This window comes from Leucopleurus acutus (genome assembly GCF_964270905.1).
Source record: "Leucopleurus acutus genome assembly, chromosome: 10".
Taxonomy (NCBI): domain Eukaryota; kingdom Metazoa; phylum Chordata; class Mammalia; order Artiodactyla; family Delphinidae; genus Leucopleurus; species Leucopleurus acutus.
In genome coordinates this window covers 91,193,302-91,214,689 of record NC_139153.1, presented here as the reverse complement: position 1 = coordinate 91,214,689, position 21,388 = coordinate 91,193,302, and the positions used below count along the sequence as shown (strand labels likewise).

The following is a 21,388-nucleotide window of genomic DNA, read 5'->3' as shown; positions in this document are numbered from 1 at the left end:
AGTGGTTGAGAATCTGCCTGCCGATGCAGGGAACACGGGTTCGAGCCCTGGTCTGGGAAGATCCCACATGCCGCGGAGCAACTGGGCCCGTGAGCCACAACTACTGACCCTGCGCGTCTGGAGCTTGGGCTCTGCAACAAGAGAGGCCGCGATAGTGAGAGGCCCGCGCACCGCGATGAAGAGTGGCCCCCGCTCGCCACAACTAGAGAAAGCCCGCGAAAAGAAACGAAGACCCAACACAGCCAAAAATAAATAAATAAAATAAAATAAAATAAAAATCTCTATTTTTGAAGATCATGAAGTAGATATACAGTAACTGCCTCTTTGCTAGTATAACAGTTTTTGGGATTTGGGTACTCATGTTCTGAGGCCCAATCAGCCATCCCAAGCAAATCATTCACCTAATTGCCAGTTTCCAAAAGTACCGGGACAGGCAGGGGCAACTGTGCCAGGACCAGATGGCTACTCCAGTTAACTTCAAGTCCTTCTTCAAAGTTGGCAGTAATTTCAGTGTGACATGTGGAAGATTTTTGTTCCTCTTTTATCTCTTTGTAGAAATAGGAAGCCAACAGGCAAATGAAGACCCCCAACAGAAGAGTGAGAAGAAAAAGCTACTTGGCTGAATTCTCTCTTCCCTTCAGTTGTCAACTCAGAATGGCTTTCAGTCTTAGACCTCAGCTAAATGCAAAGGTTTTGGTGACCAGTGTCATATATGCTGATGGGGGTAGAGAATTTAATTAGAAATAGAGTGAAATCTCAGTTACTTATTGTCTTCTGTTCCATTTTTCCTTGTTCTCTTCTTTTTAAATTAAAAATTAATTTTTAATCTTAAATGTGACATGTGCTGGTTTTAAAACAAAGTTAAAAACCTTTCAAAGTATTGATTATATGAACAGTTCATTTGTACCCCCTTCTAGACTCTTTCTTTCTCTGTTAATGTATAGAAACACATGGACGGATACACATTCATGCACATCACGTAATAGAGAAATGGGTCTGTAACTTGAGTTTTACAAATTGAACCTAGTGCTTTGTGGACATGTTTCTATATAATAATGTACAGACCTACCTTCCTTTTTAAGTGCTGCATAATGTTCTCTGGTATGGCCGTATCAAAATTTATTGAACTAGGTCCCTCCTAATGATGGGCCAGTTTTTGCTATTATAAATAAACATTTTTGTACTTACATAAATATGAAAATATATCTGAGATAAATTTCTAGAAGTGGAATTGCCTAAATAAAAGGTGTGTGCATTTTAAATCATCACGTGTTGCCATGTTGCCTTTCCATACTGTTGTGCCAGTTTACATTCCCTCCAATGGTGTAGAAAAAAACCCCCTTCTTTGACACTCTGGGTATTCTCAAACTTTTCACCTTCTCTAATCTGATATGTGAAAAGAACATACTATCTCATTGTTTAATCCATGCTTCCTTTTTTAAAGGAGGAAGTTAATTGCAGCAAAACAAACTCATTTCATGAATCTATCTTTAAAAAATATGTGGCTCGTCCAGTGCCAGTACAGTTTCAGCTGATTTTATACCTTGGTATTCACAGTGCTGTCAAATTAGAAAAATGGGCCCTGTCTGGAAAAGTATACACATAGGAGACATGAATGAATGAAAAAATAACGCTCATAGCGGTGGGCTTAAGGTGGTGGGAGATGCGTTATCACGCACACACACACACACACACACACACACACACACACAAACACAAACTCTATGTTCAGCGACAAGATGTTACTAAGTAGGAGAAGAAACTTAAAAATTTAGACAAGTGGCAGCCGAAAAGGTTGTGAGTTAACTAGAAAATTCAGTTAACTCTAAAACACCATTTTCTGAACATTTAAGTTAATCAAAGTTTGGTTAGGATATGGATTTCAGATATGCATGGAACCTCTTGGAATCAGGCTGGACACAGTCAGTGCCCCGTTTCTATGGAAGTAAATAGCTCTGTGTTAACGGAAAGCCTCAGTGGTTTTGAATCATTTCCCACCCCCAGTAAGGAGGTCCTTTTGGTTAGCCTCTTCTGGAAAGTGTGTGTGAGTTATTAGCCGCGTGAATGTAGGATTTTAATTCAATCTCTTTGACCCTCTCTTTATTTACCTTAAAAAAAAATCAAGGAAGGGCAAGCAAGAGCATTTGAGTACCTACTATGTAATATTTATATTGTAAGATAATTATTTTTTCCCCCATTTACTCTTACCCTGCAGTTTACAGATCAAGAAACCAGTGCAGAATTAAGTTGCTTGACCAAGATCCATACTCTTAATTCCTGAATCATAGGGTAGTTTGGACAAAATAAGAACAATCTCTGTGAAAATACATAAGGTACCGCCTAGCACGTAGTATGTGCTCCCTAAATTTCATTTGTTAGCATGAACAATGGATGAGGCCCATATTAGGTTTTTGTAATCCTAAGAGTTTCTAAAGCTGGACCATGGCCTTTCTAATGTAAAATTGACAACTGGTTTTTATGTACATAAAAGGTGAGTCAGTACAAAGAAGATGTAAGTAGCAAATGATTTTTAAAAATCCAAGGAATTCCAGAGACCAGAGAGTATATGTATAATCTGAATACACTGGTGGCCATAGCCCCAGGTTGAAGGGATTGAGGGGTGTGCTATGAACTTTCAACTGTGTGACCTCAGGCAAGTTATGTGAGGAAAACAAGTGCTGAGAGATTAAGAGGTCTGTTTTACACACCTGGAAGCTTCCAGTACACTTAGTGTATATTTAGATGTTGAAACTGAAGTCAGGGTTCAAGCCCAGACTTCCTAATTCAAAGCTGAGTGTTCTTTCACTCCCTCATGCATCATGCTTGTGGAGTTACTGGCGTTCCCTAGCGGTCGTCAGTCTTCCAGTTGTTTCCAAGCGCTTCCTGTGTGCTGAGGGTAATTAATGAATGAGGGACTCTAAAGCAAAGAGATCTTTATTGCAACTGGAAAATAATATTTTATAGCTGTAAAAGTTTCCTGGGTATGGTATGAAATGCAGATCATTTTAATATGGAATGGTGTCTAGTTTTTGAATAATTCTGTGGTTTATGGGGTCCGTAACCTTCAGATGGAACAAAAGTAGTGTTTTCAAGTTATAAAGATTCCAGTATTTTCTCCTGCTTTTGTTCTAATGGCAGAAATCATGGTGAGGTAGGGGGGAAGTAAGCAAAGACTGTGTCTCCACTAGACGTTGGTTTAAATCTCAATTCCTATATTTACCAGTCATGGGAACTGAGGGTAAGTTACCAAACTGCTTTGTGTGAGGTGGGAATAATTCCGTCTCAGAGTTACTATGAAGATTAAACGAGATAATTTTAAGACGCATACCAAAGCTATCATAGGAGCTCGACAAATATTCTTATTGCCATCATCTCCTCCTTTCTCCTGCCTCTCATGTAATGAGTATTTTAGTTCTAGGCCAGTGGTCCTCAAGCCAGCAGCATCAGGAGCAGCTGTGAACCTGTTAGAATTATACATTCTTGAGCCCCACCCTAGACTTACTGAATTAGAAACTCTGGGGATGGGGTCCTGTGATCTGTGTTTCAGTTCCTCCTCCAGGGGTTTCCGATGCACTGGTCCAGAGTATTTGCAGAGCACTCTGTGAGTGAAGTACATATGAGTTGCTCACTATCATGTGTTTTGAAGAACCTAGGGGCAGGACAGGAATAAAGACGCAGACGTAGAGAATGGACTTGAGGACACGGGGAGGGGGAAGGGTAACCTGGGACAAAGTGAGAGAGTGGCATGGACATATATACACTACCAAATGTAAAATAGATAGCCAGTGGGAAGCAGCCGCATAGCACAGGGAGATCAGCTCGGTGCTTTGTGACCACCTAAGTGGTGGGATAGGGAGTGTGGGAGGGAGATGCAAGAGGGAGGAGATATGGGGATATATGTATACATATAGCTGATTCACTTTGTTATAAAGCTGAAACGAACACACCATTGTAAAGCAATTATACTCCAGTAAAGATGTTAAAAAAAATCCTTTAAAAAAAAAACAAAAAGGGCTTCCCTGGTGGTGCAGTGGTTGAGAATCTGTCTGCTAATGCAGGGGACACAGGTTCGAGCCCTGGTCTGGGAAGATCCCACATGCCGTGGAGCAACTAGGCCCGTGAGCCACAGCTACTGAGCCTGCGTGTCTGGAGCCTGTGCTCCGCAACGAGAGAGGCCACCACAGTGAGAGGCCCACGCACCGCGGTGAAGAGTGGCCCCCGCTTGCCACAACTAGAGAAAGCCGTTGCCCAGAAACGAAGACCCAACAGAGCCATAAATAAATAAATAAATAAATTAATTAAAGTACCCTTAATTTAAAAAACAAAACAAAACAAAAAACAAAAAGAACTTGTTTTAAAACAAATTTATTTATTTTTGGCTGCATTGTGTCTTCAGTTGTGGCACACGGGCTTAGTTGCTCTGTGGCATGTGGGATCTTCCTGGCCCAGGGCTTGGACTCTTGTCCCCTGCTTTGGCAGGTGGATTCTTATACACTGCACCACCAGGGAAGCCCAAGACAAAAGAATTTTAACAATGAATATCTATATTCCCACCACCTCATAGATTCTAACATTAACTTTTTACTGTTCTTGCTTCGTCACACATCTGTTGTTCATCCCTTTAATTTATCCTTCTGTCCTTTGTATTGTGTAGTTTTGTCTTGTTTTGTTTTGTTTTGTTTTTTGGCCACACTGTGCAGTATGAGGGATCTTAGTTCCCTGACCAGGGATCGAACCTGTGCCCCGCGCAGTGGAAGCGCAGAGTCCTAACCACTGGACCGCCAGGGAATTTCCTGTATGATATAGTTTTAATACTCACTGTGAATTCTCTTGTAGAATGTAAGTACTGCATTCTCCAGTTGTTTGCTTAGATTGGTTGAATGGTTGTATTTTACACAGATAACTTGCTTGGTCTTACATCATGGCTAAAGGAGTTTCTTGACCCTTTATTATTTTGGGATTTGTTCCTTTCTGTGTTGCTGAGACCTGTGTGCATTCCGAGAGAGTCAGAAGGGCTGCTTGAGAGTTCAAATAGGGACTCTTTAGGGACACAGGAGGAGGAGGGAGAAAGTGATAAATGAGTTCAGTGGAATCTACCGATGTTTAATCTGGGATGTCCTTATTCTCACTGCCTGTCCTGGGCCTGTTGGCTGGGGCGCTGGGGCCAGCTGAGGGCTGGCAGTTCTGAGGTCTAATGTTTCTTTGGAGGAAATGGAAGGATGTAAACTTGGCAGGCAAGCCTTCTTGTTGTTGTTGTTTTTTTCTCTTGGAACCATTGATTGCTTTTCTGGGTGTACTGTGTTGTAAGATAGCATCTGGCACAGAGGGATCCCTTTGGAACTAGTATTAGAATTGGGGCCTGCCTCTGTTAAGAAAGGCAGCACAGGTGAGACAAAAGGGAAAACCTCAGAATGGTCAACTGAAGAGTTATTGAATTACTCATGTTGGAAGCAGGTCTTAGCGCTCCTAGTGCCTGCTCCCTGCTCTGATTGAAATATTCTTCCAGGTTAGCAGATTTAATTGGCTTCGTTGTGAGGATTGACGGGACTGCAGCATTTCCAGTGGATTTATCTTCAGAGCTATTACTTTCCCCAAGTTTCTTAATTTAAATGTTTCATGATCACTTGAGATCAAGATAGAAGCTTTTGATCATTCTTGCTTGGTGGGAACTGGAGGTACTTTTAACTGGGGCCTAGATTTAATCTACCATATTGAATGACTGTTCTCAAACTTACGGGGTGGATCTGAGTACCCTTTTCCAGAAAAAGTAACAGCACTATTTTAAGGTAAAGTATTTCAAGATACTTTAAATTTTTATATATATTTAAAATTTACATATATAACTTCCCCTTTAGACTTCCTTTACTATTTCTTCTGGAACTAGTTGATGCATGTATTCTCTATGAAGATGAATTTTCTAAAATGATAAAGGCAGTGATGATGGACATATTTTCCTTCATTAGACCTGAGGGCATGGATGGTATTGAACCTAGTGGTTCTGACTTGGTTGCACGTTGGAATCACTTTGAGAGCTTAAAAATACTGATGCCAGTTCAGCAAGGTTTCAGACTACAAAAACCAATTGTATTTCTGTGCACTAGCAAAGTAATATGATAATGGCATTAAGACAACAATTCTATTTACAATAATATCAAAAGGAATAAAATACTTGGGAATAAATTTTAAAAAAGAAGTACAAAGCTTATACTCTGAAAACTACAAAATATTGTTGAAAGAAATTCAAGAAGACTAAATACCCCATTTCATGGATTAGAAGACTTAATATTATTAAAAATGACAGTATTCCCCAAAACGGATCTACAGATTCAACACGATTCCTATCAAAATCCCAACCATCTTCTTTGCAGACATTGACGAGCTGATCTTAAATTCATATGGAAATTTGATGGACCTAGAATAGCCAAAACAATTTTGAAAAAGAAGCACAAAGTTGGAGAACTCACTTCCTACTTTCAAACTTACTACAGTGCTATAGTAATCAAAACTGTGTGATACCATCAAAAGGACAGACAGATAGATGAATAGAATAGAATTGAGAGTTCAGAAGTAAATTCTCATGTTGTCAATTGATTTTCATCAAGGGTGCCAAGGCAATTCAAAGGGGACAGAATAGTTTTTCAACAAATGGTGCTTAGACAACTGGATATCCATTTGCAAAAGAATGAATTTAGACTGCTTCCTCACACCATTGACAAACGTTAACTCAAAAATGGATTATAGACCTAACTATAAGAGCTAAAGCCAAAAAAATCTTAGAAGAAAATATAAGAAATAGAAAAAATTTAATGACCTTGGGTTAGGCAAAGCATGAACAAAAGGAAAACAATTATACTCTATCAAAACTAAATACCTTCATACTTCAGTGGATGCCATCAAGAAAGTAAAAAGATAACCTACAGAATGGGAGAAAGTATTTGCAAATCATGTCTGATAAGGGGCATATGTAGAATAAATAAAGAATTCTTAACACTCAATAGTAAAAACACAATTAAAAATGGGCAAAGGATCTGAGTAGACATTTCGTCATAGAAGGTGTACAGATTATCAATAAGCACATGAAAAAGTGCTCAAAATCATTAGCCATCAGAGAAATGCAAATCAAAACCACAGTGAGATACCACTTTACACACGTTAGGAAAGCTAGAATAAAAAAGACAGTGACAAGGTCTGGTGAGGATCTGAAGAAAATTGGAACCCTCATTCTGCTGGTGGGAATGTAAAATGACGCAGTTGCTTTGGAAGATAGCCTAGCAGTTCTTCAAAAGACAAACATAGAGTTATCGTATACCACATCCACTCCTAAGTATAGACCTGAAAGAAATGAAAACATATATATACTATTGAAAGAAGCCAGTCACAAAGGACCACATCTTGTATGATTCGGTTTATGTGAAATATCCAGACTAGGCAAATCCGTAGGGACAGAAAGTAGACTGGTCGTTGCCTAAACCTGGGGTGGGGGGATTTGGGGGGAAATGGGGAGTGACTACTAGTTGGCATGGGATTTCTTTTGGGATTATGAAATGTTCTAAAGTTGATGTGTGATAGTTGTACAACTCTGCGATTATGTTAAAAGCCATTGAATAAAAGCAATAAAACATATATACATATATAAAATACACATATGTATATATATGTATAATATACACATGTACATATATCAGTACATATACATGCATATATAACATACTGATGCCTGGTCCTTCCCTCTGAAATTTCTGAGTTCATCGGTCTGTTGTGTGGCCTGGGCATTGGACTTTTGGAAAGCTCCCCAGGTGATTCTATAAAGCACCCAATGTAGAGAGTCTTTGTTACTAGACCTTGTTCCTCAAGAGTGTATTCTGTGTGCCAGCAGCATCAGTAAGACCTGGGAGCTTATGAGGAGGGCAGAATCTCAGACCCCACCCCAGATCTACTGAATCAGAATCTGCATTTTTAATAGGATCCTTGAGTGATTCGAACGGACATTAACGTTTAAGAAGCATTTTCAGTAACGTATTTGAATAGTAAGGCTGGTGAGTGTTATCTTTGAAATTCACTACCTTCCTGTTGAAACACTGTTCTTCCTTTTACCCAGGGCTTCTCCTTAAGGCTACTCTTCGGGGTTAATGTACCCTGTTCCAGTGTGTGTGTATGTGGGGGCCTTCCCCACGTACTACCAACCAATTTTCGGATACCAGCAGAGTCTGGAGATGGTGTTACATTCCAAAGGTTAAGGGTTCAGTTGTGCAAGACTCCCCCCACCCACCCACCCCTCCCGACAACACACACACCTGCCCAATTCAGACACCAGTCATAAGCCCAGGTTGTTACTTGGGCTTCTGACCACTGGCTCAGATGTAGATTCCTACGACTCCCTGCACAGACTTCGGACGCCAGTCTCAAGCCCAGATTGTTAACTGTTCTGCTGACTGATTGGCTGTAAAGCAGAGGTTCCCACGATCTCCTCCTTGGATTTGATTAATTTGCTAGAGAAGCTCATAGACTCAGAGAAACATTTTACTTCCTAGATTACTGGCTTATTATAAAAGAATATAACTCAGGAACAGCCAGACGGAAGAGATACATAGGGCAAAGTATGGGAAGGGGCACGGAGCTTCCAAGCCCTACGCAGCTCACCACTCTCCCCAAATCTCCATGTATTTACCAACCAGGAAGCTTTCTGAACCCCATCATTTTGGGTTTTTATGGAGGCTTCATTACATAGGCACAACTGATTAAATCATTGACCATTGGTGATCAATTAAACTTCCAGCCCTTTTTCCCTTCCTGGAAGTTGAGGGTTGAGACTTGAAAGTTCTAATCCTTTAATCATAGCATTGGTTCTCCTGGCAACCAGCCCCCCATCCTTAGGTGACCTGGGGGCATTCCAAAAGTCATTTCATTAATCTCCAAAATATACAAACAGTTCATGAAGCTCAATATCAAACAAACAAACAACCCAATCAAAAAATGGGCGGAAGACCTAAATAGACATTTCTCCCAAGAAGACATACAAATGGCCAAGAAACACATGAAAATATGCTCAGCATCACTAATTATTAGAGAAATACAAATGAAAACTACAATGAGATATCATCTCACACTGGTCAGAATGGCCATCATCAAAAAAATCTACAAACGGGCTTCCCTGGTGGCACAGTGGTTGAGAGTCCGCCTGCCGATGCAGAGGACGCGGGTTCGTGCCCCGGTCCGGGAGGATCCCACATGCCGCGGAGCGGTTGGGCCCGTGAGCCATGGCCACTGAGCCTGCGCGTCTGGAGCCTGTGCTTGCGGGAGAGGCCACAGCAGCGAGAGGCCCGCATACCGCAAAAAAAATAACTAAAAACAAAAACACTAAAAATAGAACTACCATATGACCCAGCAATCCCACTACTGGGCATATATCCAGAGAAAACCATAATTTAAGAAGACATATGCACCCCAATGTTCATTGTAGCACTATTTACAATAGCCAGGACATGGAAGTGAGCTAAATGTCCATCAACAGAGGAGTGGATAAAGAAGATGTGGTACATATATACAATGGAATACTACTCAGCCATAAAAGGGAATGAAATTGGGTCATTTGTAGAGACATGGATGGACCTAGAGACTGTCATACAGAGTGAAGTAAGTCAGAAAGAGAAAAATATCATATATTAATGCATATCAGTTAATATCTGAAAAAAATTTGTATAGTTGATCTTATTTACAAAGGAGAAAAAGAGACACAGACTTAGAGAACAAACCTATGGATACCGGACTTCCCTGGTGGCACAGTGGTTAAGAATCCGCCTGCCAATGCAGGGGACACGGGTTTGAGCCCTGGTCCGGGAAGATCCCACATGCCACGGAGCAACTAAGCCCTTGTGCCATAACTACTGAGCTTGTGCTCTAGAGCCCGTGTGCCGCAACTACTGAAGCCCGTGCGCCTAGAGCCCGTGCTCCACAACAAGAGAAGCCACCGCAATGAGAAGCCTGTGCACCACACAAAGAGTAGGCCCCGCTTGCCCCGACTAGAGAAAGCCTGCACGCAGCAACAAAGACCCAACACAGCCAAAAATAAATGAATAAAATAAATAAATAATAAAAATAAATTTCTATTAAAACAAACAAAAAAAACGTATGGATACCAAGGGGGAAGGTAGGGGGAATGAATTGAGAGATTGGGATTGACATACATACACTGTTGATACTATGTATAAAATAGGTAACTAACAACCTACAGTATAGCACAGGGAACTCTACTCACTGCTCTGTGGTGACCTAAATGAGAAGGAAATCCAAAAAAGAGGGGATATATGTATACGTATAGCTGATTCACTTTGCTGTACAGTATAAACTAACACAATATTGTAAAGCAATTATACTCCAATAAAAAATGTTTAAAAAGTCATTAACATAACAAAAGACACAATTTTCTCTCTTACCACTTAGGAAATTCCAAGGGTTTTAGAAGCTCTGTGCTAGAAAAAGGATGAAGACCAAGTATGTTTTTCTTAATATAAATCACAATATCACAGCTGCCCTTCCCAATGGGGATCTCGTAGTTTCTAGTGTTTCTTGTCTATAGAAACATATTTGTCTTATATCCTTTTCTTCGGGGCTCTGTGCTCTGCAGAGCCCTGAATGAAGTGAGAGTGAGCCATCTGGGGGAAGAGCATCCCCGGGAGAGGAAATGCAAATACCAAGAAAGGCCTTAGGACAGGAACAAGTTGGGCATGTTGGAGAAATAGAAGACGCGTGTTCCCAGAATAAGGGAGGAATGCTGTAGGAATGAGGTCGGGGCAGTAGCTTGGAGTTGGAATGTGTAGGACCTTGTGAGGCGTGGTAGAGAGTTTGAGAGGCAATCTAAGTGAGGTGCACATTCATTGGAGGGTTTGGGGCAGGAAAATAATATATGATTTTTATTTAAAAAATGTATAAAGAGCACTCTGGCTGCCCTATAGAGGAGAAGCCAAGAGACCCCTGAGAAAGCTCTTGCAGGGGTCTTTGAAAGAGTGATGGTGACTTGAATTGCAGTGGGTGTGGTAGGAAGTGGTTAGATTTGGGGCCTGTTTTGGTTGTGGAGTTTGAGGAAGAGAGGAATCAGGGATGGATGGTTTTTGCTTTGGCTCCGCAAGTAGGTAATTGGTTTCAGTTACTGAGATGGGAAACCTGGGGATGTGGGGAAGCATGTGTGTTGATATGATGGGGCAAGCGGATTCCAGAGCTCTGCTAAGTCAAGTCTGAGGCTGTGATTAGACAACCAGGTGAAGATGTGTAGTAGGCATTTATTGGATATAGGGGTAAGAGAGAAAGAGGTGTCAACCCAGAAACTCCTAGGTTTCTGGGTTGTACAACAGCGTGCATGGAAATGCCATTCCTAGAGATAGAAGACACAGGACAAGGATGGGATTTGGGGGAGGGGATCATGAATTCAGCTTTGCATGTGAGTGTGAGGTCCCTATGAGCCATTCAGGGCCCAGTATGCTAAGTACCCAGTTTGATGAGCAGCTTTGGAGCACATGTGGAGAGACCTGGCCTGGAAGGGTAAATTTGGGATTCATTGATTTATTGGTTGAGATTTGGCCAGGAGAATGGAAATCACTCCTGGTCTTTCAAAACAGGAAGTTTCATTCAGGTGATTGGTTATAAAGGTGATGGAGGACCGAGAAGCCAAATAGGGCAGTGAAGCACCTAGATATTAGTAACAACAGGAAGCATCACTCCCCTGGAAGCTAGGGGACAAGAGGAAGAAAAGGTATTACTAGAATAGGAGTTAGGGTATCTGGTGAGAGCTAGAGCCACTGTGGGAGCTAGAGCCATGGGGAAGAGTCCTGTCCAGGAGGAGCAGGAGATGCAGCCACTGTCGGAGGTCAGTACAGAAAGCAAAGGGGTGGAGGTGGAAATGCCCAGGCTCCTTCCCTCCTCCCACCCTCTAGTTTTTCTAGTAATGCCTCCCATTGGCCAAGTCTCCCTGGAACCCGGGAAGTACATTCTCTGCGTTACGGAGCAGAGCAGGAAGTGGGGAATGGACCTGAGAACAAATAGGCAGTGGACCAAATAAATAACTAGTTATATCTAGTTCGTGAGGTGACCAACAAGAAAGCGTGAAAAGAAAAGAGTTTTGATCCCATCCTGAAATTCCAGCATTTAAAAATTGAGTAGAGGAAGTAAAAGAGATTGAGGAGGAATGGCCGGAGAGGAAGAATGAAACTCAGAGAAGTGTGGAATTCTGAAGGCAAGGGAGGAGAAAGTTCCAAGAAAGCAGGGGTGGGTTCATTGGGTCTTAGACCGCCGAGAGGTCAGGAAGAAAGAACGTGTGTATGGATGTAGTGACATGGAGGTGGCTGCTGACTTTAGCACCCACTTCAGTGAAACTGTAGGGGAAGAATGGGGATGGGGCTGGTGAAGGAGGTGAGGGCAGACAGCTCTTTCACACACTTGACTGAAGAGAGGAATGAAGAAGGTAGTGTACGGCCAGCAATAGGAGTAAGGGAGGGCTGTTTTTCTTTGCTACTTTATGACTGTTTTTCTTTAAGTAGGATATTTTTAGGCATGTTTAACTGCTGGGGAAGAACCCAATACATGGGGAAATATTCAAGACATAGGAAAGAAACTAGATGATCAATAGGGTAAATTTCCTGAAAGTCAGCAGGGAATGGGAACTAGAAAACAGTGGAGTTGGCCCTGGAAGGTGGTATCGGCTCATATGTGTCCAAGGAGAAGAAAAGAGAGGAATGCCGCAGGTGGGGTGGGTTTCTGTTTCAGTGATTGGAAGAGAAGGAGTTTTTGCCGTAAAGCTGGTAGGTGGTAGATTCATGCTTCCAGCTCCCACAGATGTCTGAGCGTCTACCATGTACCAGCTCCTGTGATGGGTGGTTCCAGAGGATATGAAGAGGAGTAAGACAGGATCCAGACCTTGAAGGTGGCTGGGCTACTGGAGAGATATGCAAGTTCACAGTCTCCTGCAATGTAGGATGATAATCGCTGCATGATTTCCATGTACAACATGCTTCAATTGTTAAAATCTAGTGTTACCTAAGGTGTTGATGGGAATATTGGCGAGTAGGGAGGGAAATCCGAGTCTTCTGGAGAATTGGAGGAGAGGAGGCGGTTGTATAGTTTATAAGATTCTCTTTGGAGGGCTTGATATTCTAATACATCCTCAAGGGAAAGTGCTATACTACCAGCCCCACTGCCGTTGAGAATCACACTGTTCTCCTCCTTTTGATGGATTAGTAGGGATTTCTTTTGAAGGGGAAAATAACTTGAACCCCAATATTGAGATAGGCTAAAGTAAAAATAATTTTAAACTCACTTAAACTGATAAAACATAATACAAGGGATAAGCACCTTAAACTTCTATCTCAAACAACAAGAACATCAGAATAAATGCATAAGCTAAATATTAACTAAAATTATAGACCAATAAAATTCAAGTGAACATTGATGTGATGGGCAATGTTTAGTTTCCACTAAAAGACTTTTAACAGTTAGGCTCTGAGTTTGGTGTGTTCCAGTGAACAAGTGGTAATTCAGTGATCTTGCCACTTTTCTGTGTTGGAATCACTAAAAATCTTGATTTGTACAGCTTTCACTTGGCCCAGATACTTCCATTGTTTTCTCATCAGCCTGTGACAATGAAAGCATTCCTGCTTGGCAAAACAGGACTGCCCCACCAGCACAAGTGTGAGCGTTGACATTGAGTGGAAATGGGTCTTCTCTGCTTTTATTAATACCATTAAATAAACATAAAATGGGGGGAAAAAACCTAGCCATGGAGAACTTGGGAGCTCCCAAGAATGCACCTTTGCACCCAGTTTGAAAAGTACTGTGCTAACTGGTCATCAAGGTGCTGTGAGAGCAGACAGTCTGGGCGTTGCATCAGACTGGGATCCAAGGCAAGGAAGGCTTTCTCGAATAAGAGAAGCTTAAGGATGAGAAATGTAAAACTAAGGTCTCTTTTTAACATTAGTTACGGTTTGTTGTTTGATTTGGGGCTTCTTTGTAGTCATCTGGTACCAGGTTTTCCTATCAGTCCTCTGATGTCCTGTGTAGTTGACAAAGGGGTATGAAGGTGATCCCCGTCACTAGGAATATCGTATTTGTGAAAAGTCAAGGTTTCTGAAAGGGGTTTTGTAAGAAAAAAGTTTTAGGATCATGCTGTACCAGGAAACAACTTACTGCTTAGCTATGGGTTGTTGATTTATTTGAATTTTTTTGAACCCATTATGTGTTTCCAAGCCAGGATACTTTGGGTGTGTTAAAAGGCTTTTTGAATTGGAAGAGATACCATCTTGAGTTGTACTAATAATTTAGCTCAACGGCATCCAACAAAGAAGGCATTATTCTTGGATCGTGTATACACATCATAGTCTGAACTGGAGTAAACAGAATATTGGCTTCAATAAGAGATGTTATTTAGAACACACTTGAGACATTGTGATGTAATTGTGTACCGAGGCCGAGAAGTGTTAGTCTGCATTTTATTAAATATCCATTTTAGTGTACAGCATTGTACTAGGAATGATAAAAAGCAACACAGACACTTACTCAAGGCCTGTCTAGATTTTGACCTCAAGTACTTCCCCCTCATCACCTTCTTTCCCACCCACGGCTGAGCTAGGGATGAGAAACCCTAAGTCAATAGGTCACCAACTCAGCTTCAAGCCACGTGGGCTGCCAGTTTTTATTTGACCTCAGAACCCCAGCACCGGCACCTAGAAGTGTCCACGACCCTGGGGCTCAATTTAAACTTTCAGTTAATGGCACTCATTACCTCTCTTCTCCCAACAATGCCTGTTGTCCTCTTACCTCCCCTCCCCACCCTCTTGGGGTCACATCTCTTTTGGGGCTTTCATGTCTGCGTGCCTGCCTGAAGTTCAGAGACTTCTATTCCATCGTCTTCTTCTGTACATTTGCATTCCTCTTTCACTATTCAGAGTATTTTCATGTATTTATCCTCATGGAGGACTCTCCATTTCCCTGAGAGTAGGCTAGGCAGGTGGTATTGTCCCATCTTATAACTGTGAGTGCTGCAGCGAGAGAGGTTAATGACTTGCCCAAGATGCAGAGGAGACTTTTAGAGCTTGTACTTCAATCTTGATCATTAGAATCCAGTTCCATCAACTATTCATTGTAATGCTTTTTCTTAAAGGAAAAAGGAAAAAACCTTTAAGAAAGCTATAATGTAGTAGCAGAATGAGCAGTTGTGTAGTTGTATAGTAAATATATTGATGTGTGTGTGTGTGTGTGTGTGTATGTATAATTCTTGTGGTGGATACATAGGAGCTTTGTCTGAATGTTGTAGCCCTTTCTGCCTTGTCCACCTAATAGATGAGACTATCTAATGAAGAATGCCCTTTGGTCAACTGGAAAATAACATCCCTGAAAGGGGCCTAGAAGAAACCCCTTTCTGGGAAGACTCCACTGTACATAATTCATAGGCTCTCAGGGTTGGAAGAGACACGTCATCTGGTTCACCAGGTGTTTGATGGTTAAATCCTTGGTTAGATCCCATCTGAATTCTTGAGGGCTGTGGAATGATTTTGAGGAACAATCATTATTATACATAACCCTTAATGACCTAAAGATGTTTCTATGTTCTATCAAACTAAATGGAATATTGGCGATTTAAAAGAAAAAATTGTTTCATTATCTTTTGGGTCATCGGAGCAGGAATAAAGACGCAGAAAGGGGAAGCTGGGATGAAGTGAGAGACTAGCATTGACATATATACACTACCAAATGGATGGCTAGTGGGAAGCTGCTGCATAGCACAGGGAGATCAGCTCGCTGCTTTGTGATGACCTAGAGGGATGGGATAAGGAGGTTGGGAGGGAGGGGTTATGGGGATATATGTATACATGTAGCTGATTCCCTTTGTTGTACGGCAGAAATTAACACAACATTGTAAAGCATTTATACTCCAATAAAGATGTGAAAAAAAAAGATTTTTGAAAAGTTCAATTTTTGAAACATTTCCCTTAGAATTTGTTAGCTGTTATGAAAATTGCATAGTTAGACATTTGTTTAATCCTGTTGTTTAATGGAATGTGATTTTTTTTTTTAATGTGACTAAATGACGGTAGTTTTCTTTTTTCTCTTTCTGTGTTTCTCTGTATTTACAAGCTAGGTGCCATTTCTCCCAGAATTGTTAACCATTGTACTTAAGTTTAATTTGTGTAACGTGCACAGGGGTTCATGTGAATGCTTATGGTTCTTTTGTGCTTTAGCCAGAGGTACTAAAGAAGAGAGGGAGGGTTTGAGATTAAATTTTTGTGAAAGCTAATAGAAGACATATAATGAACCTAAGTTACTTGAAAATTCATAAGAGGCAGTAACTTGGGCTGGTTGTTTTCCCTCTTTGTCTTTGAATAGAAATGCATGCCCGTAGTGAGGGAGTGTCAAGTGCCTGTGCTGTAGCGTCACTTAGCAACATGCACTTACGAATCTCTATTTTGAAGCAGTGTTTCTCAGAATTTAAAAAAAAAAAAAAAAAAAGGTTATATACTTAGACTCTGTAGTCAGTGTATACACCTCTAACTTCTGTCCTAAAAGCACAGGTCAGATAATATTGTGGTCAGGAGAGTCTTTGTGGGAAGCTTCAAAATTCACTGGGTTTATGTATCCTGGTTGCAGTGTATCTAAGAGCATTACATTAGCAAATAGAACATACATTATAAACTCTTGGGAAAACTTAGATTTCAGCTTTACAAGTTTGCAGTATAAGTTGAGATGAGTTTTTTTGCCTATAAAGACTCACATAGTCTCTTTAGTTCCTATTTAACTCTAAGCCTTTTCTATAGATGCAAATAAATAGTTCTACAGAGAGGATTGAATAGAGGTGTGTGTGATGTTCTCTTATAAATATCTGCTCTGTTTATGGAGCTTCTCTACCACAAGTGGTTTAACGAGTTTCCTGAAGGGAGTGGAGAAAGAATAATCTCAGACGGCTAAAGGATTAACATTTCTCCACAAAGTTTTTAGAAGTCTGAGACCAGGTGAAATGCAGTAGAAATATGACTAAATATTCTGCATTTTGCACACTTCCGAAGGGCTTCCATGTACACAATTTTAGCTTTGTGTTTGTGCGTATGAGTGTTTAAAACCCTGTGAAGTAGCCACAACAGGTATTATTGTCCCCATTTTAAAAATTAAGGGTGGCAAGTCGGGGTCATGGTTTAGGTAATGGTCCCATTGTCACCTGATAGAGTGGCACTGAGGCTAGAGCCCAGATATTGGGATTTGATGCTCATTATACTGTTCACTTTGTTTTTCTCAGATATCTTCCCTTTGAGCCTAGAGACCATACATTTTCACTCTTTCTACATCAGTTGCAAGTGGCAGCGGGAGAGACCAAGGCAGGAACGCTGGAATCTGTGTGGCAGTTGGAAGGCCGAGAGGTCCTCAGGAGCAGAGCTGGGTGGACAGGGCTTCACATCATTGACTCATTTATTTGTCCCTTAGTGTGACACTATTTTTCTTAGCCACTTTTGCAGTTCCTCTCGAGTTTTGCCTGTACATTGAAGTTCTTCCCCACATTTCCTTGCTACTGCTTTCTTATCATTCTTCCTCGTACTGGAGACCTTGTCTGGTGTAGTAACTCCTAGAGCAAGTGATTGTTCACTCTTCTCTTGAGCAAAAAAGTGAAAGTTAAAATATTATATCTATACGTGGTCAGTTGTAGGGGAAGAGTGACTTAAGAGGACTCTGTTCTCAGATATTGATTATTCTCCAATTCATACTAAATCATCTTTTATTCCCCAATTCATACTAAATCTTAAGCATTTTCCCATGTCTTTAAACATCATTTGAAAATACTTTTCTCGATTCTTCAGCATTCTATTGCATGACTTTAGTATAATTTATTGAGGCCTTTTTCTTTTTTGGATATTTAGGTTATTTTCTAGTTTTTTCTGTGATAAAAAACTGACTCCTTGGAAAAGGGAATTTTTAAGTTATTTCCCGAGTTAAAAATATGGTTTAAATGGTTTGCCTTAGTCATTAATTCATTACTACATTGTAACAGTAACTTCAATCAGATAAATGCATGATTGTTTTTCTGAAATAATACAATTGTGATAGTTTTATTTTCAGACAGGGAAAATGCATAAAGATGGTCCATGGAAGGAAAAGATTTCACAATTATGTCATTAGGATTCATTTACTAGTTAAGCTTTTATAAAAGGTGTGACAGCAGTATTTTTAATGTAGCAGGTTGATACATAAATGTATAGTGTTGTAAAAATCAGAACCAAATTATGACTAATCATTACTTTGTAAGAGTCATTAATTTATTGACGCTTATGTATTTTGGGGGGTGTCTTCCTCAAACATTTGAGCTTGATTGTTTTTCATCATGCATATAGAAAAGAGCTCACCAATTATAAGCAAATTAGTAGAAATTGAGCAGCCAGCTTTTGAATTTCTTAAGAGTGTGATCTCCCGGAACTATGCCTTTTAACTCCCTGTGGGCCTGTGGGGATGGGTTGGAAGGGAGAAGGGAGGGGTCGGAGGTCTTCCTAATGCTCTCAGTTCCTTTTCAGTCTGCCTCACTTCTCCACCCAGTGCCCAAGATCCACACACCACAGGCAATGAGTAGACCAAGTTTGTCTACGGTGTTCTACTTCTTCTCTCTGGATTTCTTATTTCCTATCCAATATTTTCTCTCCCCGGGTTCTCCTCAAACTTCCTCATCATAGCATCTACCAAGGCCTATAGTTCTGGGAAGGTCTCATTCTCCCAAATTGTCTTTGACACTCCTTCTTCCAGGTGTATTTGCTATTGAGAGTATTCATAGGGGAGCCAGTGCCTTAATCTTATTTTGATTCTGTTTGGCAAGCTCAGCACGAGGGTCACAGAGTTCTACTTCCCGGCAAATTTTGAGGGAGAGGACCACTGCATAAAAATGGAACCGGGGAGTCATGTAAGTTAAAAAAAAAAAGTACAAAGAAGGCTTTTGCCATTAGTGCAAAAGAACATTTCTCCTTTTCCCAATCTATGGTAGATAAAATGTGTGAGCATACAGGCATTGACTTGTTGCCTTGGATAAACTCAGTATTCTTAGGACGAAGTCATACATAATTAATTACCTGTCTCTGCATTCTTTCCAGAGTGATGGCTCTTAGTATTATTCACACTCATGATAACTTATGTTTCCTGAGTACAAGCGCCCCAGGTCTGCCAATTAAGGAAGAAGAGGCAGTGGCGGTTGTATAACCTTGGTGCTTCTGTAATGCGGTGGGTAATTATCTGTCTTTTTTTCTTCTTAACTCCTAGTGTCTGAGACAGTACATGCAGCTGGCAATCCGAGAAGGATGTGGGTCTCCCATCACTTGCCCTGACATGGTGTGCCTAAACCACGGGACCCTACAGGAAGCTGAGGTATGGATGACTGCACTGATTTTTCCCTCTTTCCTGTTGACATGATTTCCTACGATCTTGACTCTTTATGTACTTCTCTGCCAGGGAGTCTAGAAACAAAATACAGAGGTTAACTTTTTATTTTTTTTTTTAAAGATCATGTTTTATTTACTTATTTATTTTAATTAATTTATTCATTTATTTTTGGCTGCATTGGGTCTTCATTGCTGGGCGCACGCGGGCTTTCTCTAGTTGTGGAGAGCGGGGGCTACTCTTCGTTGGGGTGCGCGGGCTTCTCATTGCAGTGGCTTCTCGCATTGCAGAGCGTGGGCTCTAGGCACGCGGGCTTCAGTAGTTGTGGTACACGGGCTCATTAGTTGTGGCTCGCGGGCTCTAGAGCGCAGGCTCAGTAGTTGTGGCGCACGGGCTTAGCTGCTCCACAGCATGTGGGAGCTTCCCGGACCAGGGCTCAAACTCATGTCCCCTGCATTGGCAGGCGGATTCTTAATCACTGTGCTACCAGGGAAGTCCCCAGAGGTTAATTTTTTAAAGGAGTACTTTATTGCTACATACCTTGGATTCTTTATAGAAACTGTTAAAGCTGTTACTTACTTTGGTTCTATTTCTAAATGCCCTCTGATTGTTGAAGAAGCTCTAGAATAGGCTAAGGTGCTAGAAATTTACCAAATGTGAGGTTTGGAGGCTGAATAGTCAGTGGCCTTGTCTGAATAGTCAGATAAACAGGTGACAGATTAGCCACGGTTATAGATAATATAAATTATTGTGATTCTGCAAAGGTAGCCTGAGTTGAACCATTTCCAAAGAGCAGAGAAAGACCTTTCATTCAATATTTATCAGGCATAGAAATGTCTTTTTTGAGTGAGTTCTTCTCCCACTGTATTAAGACTGTGATGTATCTCTTTCCTTTGTTTTTTCAATCCCTGATTAGTAGCTTGCCCTTAAATCTGCTTTCAACCTTCCGGCCATGCTCACTTTAAATCTTGTCTGTGTCCATGTAGTTGCTTTCTTAGCCAGTATACCATCTAATCCTTTCAACAAACTTATAAAACTGAAGCCCAGAGTGTCAAAGTAATTTGCCCAAGAGTGCATATCTAAAAAGCAGAAGAGCTAGAATTCCAATCCAATGCTTTCTGACAAATTACATGGCTTTAAGAGTAGAACTAGGTAGATAAATAGAATGTATGATAAAGGACTTGATAAGTGAAAGCCCAATAGAGTGCATATATGTGTATAGATATATAGGTGTGTGGATATGTATGTATGTGGATACGTGCCTGTGTGTGTATGAATATGTGTATGTAAACACGATACATACACACACATATGCTTTGTATACAAATATATATGCTTTACATATATATCCTTTGCTTTGTACGCAAAGCAGTCAGAAAGATGTTATAGACCATATTTAACCAATCTGCATCTGAGCGCCCTGTGTTTAGCTTATGAAATATCGGGTAAGTGGTACAATTGAGCTTGAAGTGTTTTGGGGGGAAGAATAAAAGGAATACATAATGGTTTAGAAGTTGTTCATTTTAGGAAAATCATGAAATAAATTGAATTTTTAAAATAAAAAGGCAGTATTGAATATGTACATCCTGTGGTGAGAAATGTTTACTTTTGTGTGAGTAATGGGTAGAGGAAATTAAAATGGGGAAAAATTAGGTTATCTACCAAGAATACTATTGATCTGTGCAACTTGGAAGTGGTTTTTAAAATGAGACCCAGATTTGCAGGAGCATCTTTCTCTACATAAGCCTTCCAGGGAATATGCTTCTTTTTTTTTACTGAGTGTACAATGTGCCAGGCCCTGTTCTGGGCCAGGACAGAGAGGTGAATAAGACAGTCCCAGTGCTGTCTTCCTGGAGCTTCTGATCTAGCAGGGAGACATTATACTGATAAAGAGCCAGATAATTATAAGAGGAAAAAGTGTGAGACGGAACAGGCAGCAAGAGCCGTGTCTGCCATGGAATCTTATTTAATTCATGTATGCAAAATCTATTAAACATAAATG

General features: G+C 40.8%; 1 protein-coding gene across 6 annotated transcripts in view; it reads left to right on the top strand.

The window, feature by feature from the left end:
- RNF144B (ring finger protein 144B) overlaps positions 1-21,388 on the top strand; it is a 154,207-nt gene that overhangs the window by 24,618 nt on the left and 108,201 nt on the right. For 5 of the 6 annotated variants that reach the window (XR_014326512.1, XR_014326513.1, XR_014326515.1 and 2 more), the window contains exon 3: positions 19,270-19,374. The exons of the other annotated variant lie outside the window; for it this stretch is intronic. Coding sequence is in view for 1 of the 5 variants with exons in the window: in XM_082848236.1 (XP_082704362.1) it covers positions 19,270-19,374 (105 nt within the window). In the remaining 4 variants the exon portion in view is untranslated. The remainder of the gene's footprint in view (positions 1-19,269; positions 19,375-21,388) is intronic. 6 annotated transcript variants of the gene reach the window in all.